The sequence below is a fragment of the Bactrocera tryoni genome, chromosome 1, assembly GCF_016617805.1.
Source record: "Bactrocera tryoni isolate S06 chromosome 1, CSIRO_BtryS06_freeze2, whole genome shotgun sequence".
In the NCBI taxonomy this organism is placed as follows: Eukaryota; Metazoa; Arthropoda; class Insecta; order Diptera; family Tephritidae; genus Bactrocera; species Bactrocera tryoni.
Window position 1 is genome coordinate 15,286,224 of NC_052499.1, and position 10,048 is coordinate 15,296,271.

The 10,048-nt window shown below is 35.3% G+C and overlaps 6 protein-coding genes across 6 annotated transcripts; 3 read left to right on the plus strand and 3 right to left on the minus strand.

Moving 5' to 3' along the window:
- The first annotated feature begins 34 nt into the window (after positions 1–34).
- Positions 35–1,974, plus strand: LOC120766173 (histone deacetylase 3). Its single transcript, XM_040091526.1, has 4 exons — positions 35–591; positions 644–732; positions 795–989; positions 1,051–1,974. The coding sequence occupies exons 1-4, from the start codon at positions 425–427 to the stop codon at positions 1,920–1,922; spliced, it is 1,323 nt and encodes a 440-aa protein (XP_039947460.1). The 5' UTR covers positions 35–424; the 3' UTR covers positions 1,923–1,974.
- Positions 1,975–2,072: 98 nt separating this feature from the next.
- Positions 2,073–3,588, minus strand: LOC120766174 (SWI/SNF-related matrix-associated actin-dependent regulator of chromatin subfamily B member 1). The gene is made up of 3 exons (XM_040091527.1): positions 3,231–3,588; positions 2,863–3,170; positions 2,073–2,798 (listed from the first exon to the last, which is right to left on the minus strand). The coding sequence occupies exons 1-3, from the start codon at positions 3,500–3,502 to the stop codon at positions 2,266–2,268; spliced, it is 1,113 nt and encodes a 370-aa protein (XP_039947461.1). The 5' UTR covers positions 3,503–3,588; the 3' UTR covers positions 2,073–2,265.
- Positions 3,589–4,084: 496 nt separating this feature from the next.
- On the plus strand, positions 4,085–5,417 carry LOC120766959 (39S ribosomal protein L44, mitochondrial). Its single transcript, XM_040092749.1, has 3 exons — positions 4,085–4,220; positions 4,280–5,038; positions 5,191–5,417. The coding sequence occupies exons 1-3, from the start codon at positions 4,151–4,153 to the stop codon at positions 5,328–5,330; spliced, it is 969 nt and encodes a 322-aa protein (XP_039948683.1). The 5' UTR covers positions 4,085–4,150; the 3' UTR covers positions 5,331–5,417.
- Positions 5,398–7,439, minus strand: LOC120766958 (polymerase delta-interacting protein 2). The gene is made up of 4 exons (XM_040092748.1): positions 7,053–7,439; positions 6,459–6,858; positions 6,045–6,386; positions 5,398–5,985 (listed from the first exon to the last, which is right to left on the minus strand). The coding sequence occupies exons 1-4, from the start codon at positions 7,181–7,183 to the stop codon at positions 5,632–5,634; spliced, it is 1,227 nt and encodes a 408-aa protein (XP_039948682.1). The 5' UTR covers positions 7,184–7,439; the 3' UTR covers positions 5,398–5,631.
- An 88-nt stretch (positions 7,440–7,527) lies between these two features.
- Positions 7,528–8,578, plus strand: LOC120766960 (NADH dehydrogenase (ubiquinone) 23 kDa subunit). Its single transcript, XM_040092750.1, has 3 exons — positions 7,528–7,700; positions 7,831–8,267; positions 8,322–8,578. The coding sequence occupies exons 1-3, from the start codon at positions 7,661–7,663 to the stop codon at positions 8,481–8,483; spliced, it is 639 nt and encodes a 212-aa protein (XP_039948684.1). The 5' UTR covers positions 7,528–7,660; the 3' UTR covers positions 8,484–8,578.
- Positions 8,569–9,625, minus strand: LOC120766962 (actin-related protein 2/3 complex subunit 3). Its single transcript, XM_040092751.1, has 4 exons — positions 9,455–9,625; positions 9,153–9,326; positions 8,892–9,087; positions 8,569–8,820 (listed from the first exon to the last, which is right to left on the minus strand). The coding sequence occupies exons 1-4, from the start codon at positions 9,458–9,460 to the stop codon at positions 8,663–8,665; spliced, it is 534 nt and encodes a 177-aa protein (XP_039948685.1). The 5' UTR covers positions 9,461–9,625; the 3' UTR covers positions 8,569–8,662.
- Positions 9,626–10,048: the final 423 nt, after the last annotated feature.

Below are 10,048 nucleotides of genomic sequence, written 5' to 3' on the forward strand. Positions count from 1 at the left end.
TGAGTAGTATTGATGCATTTATAACATAAATAATATTGAAAGGTCATTTAAATTCCTTTTCGAACGAAAATATTCGCATGGAAATTGGTTGCTGGGTAAAAACTACGAATACAACTCTGTACACAAAGTAATTGACAACCATACTAAATATTTCGAACAGGACTGTTTTATATTATTATATTTTTTTTTAATTGTAAAATGATTTATGTATAAAGTACTTAAAAATATTTCCTAAAGTGCAAAAGAAATTCAGTTGAGTTAATTCATTAGAACGTTATGAGCTTTAAAGATTTGGACTTCAGTACTACTCGACGGCTTGTGTTTATCGTGGTTGTTCTACTGACCATATTATTAGCAAAAAGGATATTCAGTGATTTTGAAAAAAATTCTTAAGAAAAACTTTTGGGAAAAAGACGTGAAAAAAATGGCAACAGCGACTAATCGACGGGTTTCATATTTTTACAATCCGGATGTAGGTAATTTTCATTATGGTCCCGGACATCCAATGAAGCCACATCGCTTATCTGTTACACATAGCCTTGTTATGAATTATGGTCTCCATAAAAAGATGAAAATCTATCGACCTTACAAGTAAGAAAGCTTTTTATTTTGTTAATGTTAATATGATATATTATATTTTTAGAGCGAGCGCTCAGGACATGCTTCGTTTCCATAGTGAAGAATATATAGACTTTCTTCAAAAAGTCACTCCGCAAAATATTCAGTGCAATAGTAAGTAATTGAATATTTTTTACGACATATAACATATTTATGTGTATTTTTGATAATCTTAGCCGTAGGATACACAAAATATCTGTCTCACTTTAGCGTGGGTGAAGATTGTCCAGTCTTTGATGGTTTATTTGAGTTTTGCGCGATGTATACGGGCGCTTCTCTGGAGGGTGCCCAAAAGTTGAATCACAATCACAGTGATATATGTATAAATTGGTCCGGAGGCTTGCACCATGCAAAAAAATTTGAAGCATCAGGTTTGAATTAAATTTATGAAACAAAATAATTTTACATTTCTTACAATATTTGCCCTTTTAGGTTTCTGTTATGTTAACGATATTGTGATAGGCATACTTGAACTACTGAAATACAATCCACGAGTTTTGTATATTGATATCGACGTGCACCATGGCGATGGCGTACAAGAGGCATTTTATCTCACGGACCGCGTTATGACTGTATCCTTTCATAAATATGGGAATTATTTCTTCCCTGGAACGGGTGATATGTACGAAATTGGCGCAGAATCTGGGCGATATTATAGCGTAAATGTACCACTAAAAGAAGGCATTGACGACCACAGTTATTTTCAAGTTTTTAAACCAATCATTTCGGCGGTGATGGATTTCTATCGCCCAACAGCCATCGTGTTACAATGTGGTGCAGACTCGCTTGCGGGTGATCGGCTGGGATGTTTTTCCCTCAGTACCCGTGGACACGGAGAGTGTGTTAAGTTCGTTAAGGAGCTGAATGTGCCAACATTGGTAGTTGGCGGTGGGGGCTACACTTTACGCAATGTAGCTCGGTGCTGGACTCACGAAACATCATTACTTGTCGACGAAAATATATCCAATGATTTACCAATGTCCGAGTATTTGGAATTTTTTGCGCCGGATTTCACTCTTCATCCTGATGTAAACTCACGCCAAGAGAACGCTAACTCTAAACAATATTTGGAACTGATAGTGAAACATGTTTATGAGAATTTAAAAATGTGTCAACATTCGCCAAGCGTCCAAATGGTGCAAATTCCCCCAGACTCTATTGATATGGAAGAAGTACGGGTTAAGGAAGAATCTGACCCAGATGTTCGAATATCACAGGCAGAAGACGACAAAATGGTAGAGCCAAAAAATGAATTCTACAGTGGAGATACGGATCAAGATAAAGGCGATACGGCTGAAAGTTAAAATATATATTTCGGATATTATGATAGGAAAGCTATTTTTAATATATAAAAGTTTATTTTTACTTATAATAAAATTTTTATTTAAATATTCGATGGTTGCAAATTAGTGCTATTAGGATATTCAACTATAATTAAGTCCTGCTAAAATACCTTTCGTTTATAAAACTACATTTATTTATTTTTCCATCTACATTTATTAGGTAATTCGAAAAAAATACCATTTACATCTAAAAACATTATTGCATTTGGCGCAAAATCCGTTTGATATATGTATATACGAACTTGACCCGACGCTATAAGTATCTTGAATGGATAATGTAAACCTATGCAGATATTGAATGGCTTTACCAACCCGTTGTCGTGTTGGCTAAGCGACGCATGCGACGTGTATTGCGATCTTGATCACGTATTTTCTTCTCCATTTCAGCATCCGTTAGTGTTTCGAGGAATGGTGCCCATGCATCAGCATCACTAGGATTACGGAAGGGAACATCTATAGTAGATAGAGGAGCTTCGCTAAAAGCATAAGTACGACAATGCCAAGACAATTGGCCGCGTATGCTGTACGCTATTGCTGTTACAAACTCTCCTCCCAAGCCAAGCTCAGCACATAACTTTATAGCGAATTCCTCGGGATTATTATTCTTTTCAGACATATCCCATTCAACTTGATCAACAAGTGATGTATTTCCCACATGAATATTAAGTTTAACGATAACTCGCTGATCGCAGCTTTCTTCAAGTATCGGAGGTTCATTAGGAAAAGCTTCTATTTGCTGTCGAATGGCTTGAGCAATGGCAGGAACAAAAGGTATGGGGTTTAAATCCAAATCATCGCAAAGAACTTCAGCAAATTGTTCTGGTGTTATCATACTCTCTTCAAATATATACATATAATTATAAAAATTCTATAAATCATTAAAAAAAAATCAAAAACATACCATTTTTGTTCCATGTGAAGGTATCACGTAATTTTTGACCTTCCAATTCCATGTCCAAACGTATGGGTACTAAACACTCTTTTTGTGCGGCGTTTTCAATGTTTGCTGTTGGGTCGGTATCATCGAAACACATAGGGAATGTACGAACTTTCTTGGTATGAACGCGGTTACGATTTATTGGTGTGGCTTGTGGGACTGCGTCCAAATGACTAGAATTCGGCATAGTGGGCACATATTGTGGCTGCTTTTTAGATTTATTTTCACGTGGTAATGGTGCTTCCGATGTGTTTACAGATATAGCTCGATATCTATATGAATTATCCATTTAAATATACATATATACAGTTAAGTATTTAAAAGTCACTTACTTTTCATCATTTCCTGCAATTATATCGTCTACTTCTACGGCCCGTAGCAGTGATACAGAACTCGCTAATATGTGTGAACTCAATCCGGAGTCTGCTAGCCTTTTTCGTTCTTCATTGGAAAGTACTAACCGCGTCATACCGGGATACTTTTTATAAAGGATACCCCGGAATAAACGCATATAGTTTCCCACTTCAGAGCCGACATAGTAGTATTCACCACCTTCTTCCAGCTGAAAAGCCACAGGCTTGTCTCCATACGTTTGTAACGCCATTTATTAAAAGTGAATCCGGAAAATAAATGTTTTATTTCTTCACTTTACTTCAAAACGCCGAAAACTAACAATAAAACATAAGAAGTGCAATAATGGCGAATCTCAAAAGGGATGCCAACATCAACAAAATATAACATTAAATATCGAATTTTAAATTATGCAATGGTTGAAAAAAGAAAGCAAAATTGCTTTATATCTTTTCTGTGCTCTGTATAAGGTTATTCGCCATAATTAATTTAAATTCTTTTACTGCAGTACTTTATGTTATAATACGGTTCAAACTTGGAAACGTTTGTTTCATTTTCTCAGTAAATTTTTTTAGAGTTGCATTGCATTACATTGAAAAAATTAGATACGAAAAAGGAATAAATGATCACCAAACACAAGCTTTTGGTTCATTTGGCCTTAAGAAACTCAGAAATATTAACAGAAATATCTGACTTCAGCACTCTTTGATATAAATGACTGTCTTAACCAATCATGCAGGCAAGTTAATACATATAAATATTTAACAATATCGTTGAAGTCGTTATGCTCGATATTATTTAACACGCTATCGATATTTATCAAACCGACCACTTAAACAGCTGATTGATTAGACATAATTAAACCTTGCTGCAATTTCTTTGATAGTGCAATACCAGAAAAATGTCGCTATTTCGATTATCTTTACGCATTTTAAATCAAAACAAAGGACTAACACGTTTGCCAGTGCTGGGTAAATAATATTAGAGAATAATTTTTCAGAATAAATAATTTTGTGTTCTGAACACATAGATCAAACACGTTGCTTTAAGCGTTGGGTGGCGCCGACATTACGTGAACTTCGTAGGCGACAAAAAAAGTTGGGACCCCAGCTGCCACAACCACGATCCGGTTTTATTGAATGGAATTATCGCGCTGAGTTGTTTGCTTTCGGCAAACGACTACATGAAGAATTTGATTTAGAAATGCTGCAGGCAGCTTTCACACAGCCATCGTATGTGCATAAAGAGCAAGTGCGGCAACGTGATCTTGGTATTGTCGAAACAGACGTAAGAATTAAAGACAACTGTGAATTGTCCGAACGAGGAGCATATTTAGCAAATGAGTGTGTCCGTGCATATTTGAGCCATTCGTTTCCAAATGTTCCTGTGGTTGGTATAAATGCCTTCACAGATTATTTGCTAAGCACTGGAATGTTATCACATATAGCCACACATCTAGGTATGACTGAATTGTTACTTGATGATAATTATCCGCCTGAACAAGAATCCTTGGCTCGTTCATTACTTGCTGTTATCGGTACAATCGAGCAATGTAGTGGGCAAGAACAAGCATTTCTTTTTATACGAGATTTTGTATGTACACAAATGAATCAACGCGATTTACTTGAAATATGGGGTATTGATGATCCAGAACTTATGTTGAAGCAAATTTGTGAAGAAAGAAATTTGGGTGAAATAGAACCGCGTTTAATCGGCGATTGTGGGAAAAATACTCTCCTTGCTGCATATCACGTGGGATTATATGCAAATAAAAAACTGATTGGTCGTGGTAAGTTGTAATGTAATAAATAACTTGTTTCAGAGTACAATAATAGGAAACTATATATTTACGTAATTTATGGAGATTTGAAGCAAGTTGTTTTATATTATTTTTAGTATCTTTTGTACATAAATGTTACTAAAAAAAATGTTTGTTTTTAGGTTTTGGTGAAGATGTGGCAACTGCTACAAAAGTGGCTTCCCTAAATGCTCTGCAGGAAATTTTTGGTATACAAGATAACATGCGTCCCCTTAATTTCCAAGCACACCTAAAGCCAGAAATTCGTAATGCTATAGCATAAATAGGCTTAAAATGAAGTTTATTACCTAATCCCTATAGGTCTAAGTCTTTGGAATAAAATGCAAACATCCGAGCTCAACAAACAAAATCTTTGAAATTTATTTTCCGAATTGTTTGAAATGTCTTTATATTTATATACACAAACATTTTGTTATAGAGAAATAATTTATGCACTAAATGTGGACTACTTAAACTTACTACTCTTGTCAACTTGTGTTACCAAAATTAGGCTATGTCAATCTATACCATTCCATCTGTTACCCAACCGTATGTTAGAATAACAATTTATTTATGAAATTTTATTATTTGACGTCGGGCTTACTGTCATTATTCGTTCCAGTACTAGATGATAGCCCAGTACCGGGTTCTTCAGGTTTACTTTCAAGAGAAAAAGGTGGTATTTTACAATCAAAAGTGTGACCGTCTTCACGCTCTAAACGAAATGTACCCCACATGTGACCGCTAGGTGCTTGCAAGCTGACATGACTGCTGTATTGAAATGCCGGAAGACGTGGACTAAGTATTGGCTCTTGACCGACAACGCCACGTCCACGTACCGTTTCTAAAGTGCCTGAAAGGGAGAAAATCCTCCAATGGCGCTCACGTAATTGGACGCTAAGCACACCTAAATTCTCCAAACGAATGCAGTAGCGCCACTAAAATTTAACTATATTTAACATATATTTTTAAATAATACTTTATAGTCTATGCTTACCCAATAAACAGAGGAAGCGGGAGTTTCCCGACAACCCATATAGAACGGTATCACAGTTACACGTATATTATCTGTTGTCTCCTTATGAACATCGCTCAGTTCCAACCAAGGATGGTTTTTTTCCTGCCACGCTTTCAATGTATCTTGTCCCTCGAACGGTGGGTCTTTGCCCGGGACATGAGTTAAGAACTTATCGAAAAGTTCATGTTGTAGGGGCTGTTTTTCTCCCGACGTATATGGCATTATATCGTCGTGGGCAACATAATCAAGACCGGGAATAGCATATAGGCTGCGGTTGGAATCCTGATTTCCCAGAAATGTTACAGCCTCAGTTTGTGCGCGCTTCAAAAAAATGGAAATTTTTAAAACTAAAAAATTTAAATTTATTAGCAATTGATTAGAGGTTTTATTTACAATGTATGGGCAGTCGCGTGAATCGATCAGAACTTGGTAGAAGGTGTGAACTTTGCCTTTTACTTCTTTTACAGACGAATCTGTACCACTGGTGGACGAAGATGAGTTGTCACTTTCACCTACGTTAGTTACATGAGCTTCTGAATTTCCTTGTTCACTTGATGCTTCTCCTATTGCGCTATTTTTACTTTTTTCTGCTGCAATGGCCCCAGTGGACGACTTATCAGCATTCACTCTTTGTTTCTGCTTGCTGGGATTATGTAGATCGCGATCATACACTCGTGCAGACCATGGAAAAAGCACAACCCCACGGTAACCAAATATGCGATGTAGGAATAATTGACCTGTCTCATATTTTCCATCTAGTTTGACTGACTCCAATCGCCCTACTTCAGCTAATCTATATGATATTGGAAAATCATAGAGAGCTATTTGTACAACGTTTGCAATATGTTATGTAATTCAAAGACACCTATAATATGAACCCTTCACTGCATCACTTTATTAAAGGAAAATGCGCATTAATTGTGTTTAGTAAGGAAAACGCTATATGGTTTCATAACGTTAAATGAGCACATGAAAAAATATACTTACTTGGCGAGTTTTGATCCCTGCTGTGAAAATTGCCGAAGTAGAATAATATCACAATTTCCTAAAACTGCTAATGGTACTAAAACCCGTCCCAAATTATTGTTTCTTAACGTTTTAGTAAATAAACTATTCATGTTTTGTGTTTTTGTTTAGTGCTCTTCACTCATCAGCGGTCACAACAAATCGGTTCATTCACTAATAGTTTAGTCCTTTGGGTTAAATGTTTAAGAAATTTTAAAAGTTCTTCTAGACATAAAATATTTTTATGGAATATTTATGAATGCTGTTTTTTTGTGTTTTGTTAAGTTAATGCACCAAATAAAGAAGTTTAAATGTTTTCATGGCTGATTTTTAGCGAAAATACTCCAAAGTTGTCTGCTATAGTTTTTCTAATTGGCATGGTAAAAGTTTGGCAGCACTGATATATTGTTCGCTATACGAACAAGTGAGCAAAACAAAAAGTATTGACATTAAACCAATTATTTTTCAACAAGAGTTAAGGAATAAGTAAGCAGAGGTGGTAAAAATTGTTTTTAGCCACCGATTGCAACAGAATCCAAATAATCAACTAAGCACTCAATTTGGAGGTTGGAACATACATTGCAAATAAAATGGCTTTACCGGCTAAAGTTTTTACACTTTCGAGAAATGGTAAGTTTAAAAATGAATTGAATTGTTTAAGAACTCTATATTTCGCTTATTTTATGTATGGTTGAGGTTATGGGAGTTATGTCACATCTTAGTTCAAGGATAAAATAATTATAATATAATAATGTCCTAGGTCATCGCATGTTTGGAACCAGTCTCCGCTTAAGTGCAGCTGGCAAAGATATACTAACTGTACCGAAGGGCTATGTCTATGTGAATAATAAGGAGTTGAGTATGGAAATCAATGAGATTACTGACCGCGCAGCAACAACAATGTTTTTAGGAGAACTTTTTCGAGGGTTTGCTGTGACTTTGGCTCACATATTTAAAGAACCAGCCACTATCAACTATCCCTTTGAAAAAGGCCCCTTAAGTCCTCGTTTCCGTGGAGAGCATGCTCTTCGTCGGTATCCAAGTGGAGAGGAGCGTTGTATTGCTTGTAAATTGTGCGAAGCAATATGTCCAGCGCAAGCTATTACGATTGAAGCAACAAGTCGTTCCGACGGAAGTCGGCGTACAACGCGATACGATATAGATATGACTAAATGCATCTATTGTGGTTTTTGTCAGGTAATACACAAAAGCAATTATTCATAAATTGAGATTAACCTTTTAAATTTTTAGGAAGCGTGTCCGGTTGATGCCATTGTAGAGGGCCCCAACTTTGAATTCTCAACTGAGACACATGAAGAATTATTGTACAATAAGGAGAAGCTTCTTTGCAATGGAGATAAATGGGAATCGGAGATTGCATCTAATTTGCAAGCAGATCACTTATACCGATAAATTATTTGAGTTACGACGAGTTAAAGTCCTCAAATTCGTTACATATATTATACTTCAATATAGCTTGAATAAAGGCTTTAATTAATGCAATTATATATATGTAAGACTTTATTATTAATTTTGAGCCTAAATATTTTGTAATAAATGGTAGTTGCGAATTTAATTGACATCACTTATGTCTATTGTCCAGGGCCAGACAAAGATTTCTCCATAAACTTCTTTTTAGCGAAACAAATCCACCATTTATTGGGCTTTCCATCTTCACTGTTGAATACTTTCTCGCAAACACGATTTCCGATTTCATGTCGCAGTTGTAAGAAATATTGACGCATTAAATCTGAAACCGATGTTTGTATTTAAATATCAATGTTTGTTTAACAGCTACTATAACCGCTGTTTATAACTTACCTGCTTCTTGTGTATTTTGTGGTCTAGCATAAACAGCATTTAATGGGAATCCAGCATCTCCAGGAATATCAAATTTTGAAATAGCTAAACTGTACATTTCTTGTGTGCCTTGATTTTTGTTGCTACAGCGTTGTAAGCGCTTCAAACATTCGGTGATATATAGGGTAATGTAAATGAGAACGCGATCCACTTCAGACTAAAAAATGTAGTTTGTTACTTTCTTATATATATGTATATACAAAAAATAATATCGAGTATTACCTTTATCTCATATGTACGGAAAAAAACATTTGCTTTGAAGTAATATAGTGACTCATCAATGATATCGTTTTCAATATTGGCACTGGGAGCAGGTCCACGAGCTTGAGTGCGTAAAGGCAATATAGCCATATTTCCAACCACTTGGGGAAATTCCTTAATCTGTGAATGGTAGGCCTAGAAAATATTTTAATATATAAACAGTACATTACTTTGTTTCTTTTTATATGTTGGGTTAACTGACCGCACCCCGCTATGCTTTAAAAAGTTTTATGATATCGGTATATTTAAGATATTATATTTACCGGCATGTCCGCTGTATTTCAATTTTGTATTTGATCGGTACCTAATTTAATTTATAAGCAAATATTTTGAAATTATTGAAATCTTGGTTTATATACGAATGCAGAAGTCTAGGCAAATATTGACAATTGCCTTAAGTCAAAGAACGTCTTTTTATTTTAGTTTTTCTCTGCTTAAGTTTTTACTCATCTTTTCGTCGAATTCTCTTTTCGTTTTTGAACTTGTGCGCACTGTTGAGTTCTGTCATATTTGAAACTTATGGATGATTTACATACAATGTTCGAAGCTTTTATCAAATTGTTCAAGGGATAAATAGCATAAAATATTGGAAATATTGTGTTGGCACTTGTTATTTTATAAAGTGCTTTGCATAAAGAAATTAAAAAGTTTAAAATTAAGTATTCATGTGATTGTTAGTTGCACCACGCTTAAAAATAAGAGTTATTTGATAACTTTTATTTATTGCTCACTGAATAATAGTTATGCGGTGAGTTTTAAATAACTCTTACGCAATAACAGTTGGCGAGTAAGCTATCGAACAACCATATACCTTCATTATACATGGGGTTATCGAGTATGAAGATAACTATGTAAGC

Excerpts from the sequence above, each read along its gene's own strand:
- LOC120766958 (XM_040092748.1), bottom strand. The coding sequence starts at position 7,183 with ATGAATAGTTTATTTACTAAAACGTTAAGAAACAATAATTTGGGACGG. Across the intron at positions 6,859-7,052 it reads CAGGGATCAAAACTCGCCAA|ATTAGCTGAAGTAGGGCGAT; the intron begins GTAAGTATATTT and ends AATATCATATAG. Across the intron at positions 5,986-6,044 it reads CCGCTTCCTCTGTTTATTGG|TGGCGCTACTGCATTCGTTT; the intron begins GTAAGCATAGAC and ends GTTAAATTTTAG.
- LOC120766960 (XM_040092750.1), top strand. The coding sequence starts at position 7,661 with ATGGCTTTACCGGCTAAAGTTTTTACACTTTCGAGAAATG. Across the intron at positions 7,701-7,830 it reads TTTTACACTTTCGAGAAATG|GTCATCGCATGTTTGGAACC; the intron begins GTAAGTTTAAAA and ends ATAATGTCCTAG. Across the intron at positions 8,268-8,321 it reads TCTATTGTGGTTTTTGTCAG|GAAGCGTGTCCGGTTGATGC; the intron begins GTAATACACAAA and ends TTAAATTTTTAG.
- LOC120766174 (XM_040091527.1), bottom strand. The coding sequence starts at position 3,502 with ATGGCGTTACAAACGTATGGAGACAAGCCTGTGGCTTTTCAGCTGGAA. Across the intron at positions 3,171-3,230 it reads ATTGCAGGAAATGATGAAAA|ATATCGAGCTATATCTGTAA; the intron begins GTAAGTGACTTT and ends TAATTCATATAG. Across the intron at positions 2,799-2,862 it reads CTTCACATGGAACAAAAATG|AGAGTATGATAACACCAGAA; the intron begins GTATGTTTTTGA and ends ATATATTTGAAG.
- LOC120766962 (XM_040092751.1), bottom strand. Across the intron at positions 9,088-9,152 it reads TCCGTACATATGAGATAAAG|TCTGAAGTGGATCGCGTTCT; the intron begins GTAATACTCGAT and ends TACATTTTTTAG. Across the intron at positions 8,821-8,891 it reads ACAAAATACACAAGAAGCAG|ATTTAATGCGTCAATATTTC; the intron begins GTAAGTTATAAA and ends CATCGGTTTCAG.
- LOC120766173 (XM_040091526.1), top strand. The coding sequence starts at position 425 with ATGGCAACAGCGACTAATCGACGGGTTTCATATTTTTACAATCCGGAT. Across the intron at positions 592-643 it reads AAAATCTATCGACCTTACAA|AGCGAGCGCTCAGGACATGC; the intron begins GTAAGAAAGCTT and ends TTATATTTTTAG. Across the intron at positions 733-794 it reads GCAAAATATTCAGTGCAATA|CCGTAGGATACACAAAATAT; the intron begins GTAAGTAATTGA and ends TGATAATCTTAG.
- LOC120766959 (XM_040092749.1), top strand. The coding sequence starts at position 4,151 with ATGTCGCTATTTCGATTATCTTTACGCATTTTAAATCAAAACAAAGGA. Across the intron at positions 4,221-4,279 it reads AACACGTTTGCCAGTGCTGG|ATCAAACACGTTGCTTTAAG; the intron begins GTAAATAATATT and ends CTGAACACATAG. Across the intron at positions 5,039-5,190 it reads TAAAAAACTGATTGGTCGTG|GTTTTGGTGAAGATGTGGCA; the intron begins GTAAGTTGTAAT and ends GTTTGTTTTTAG.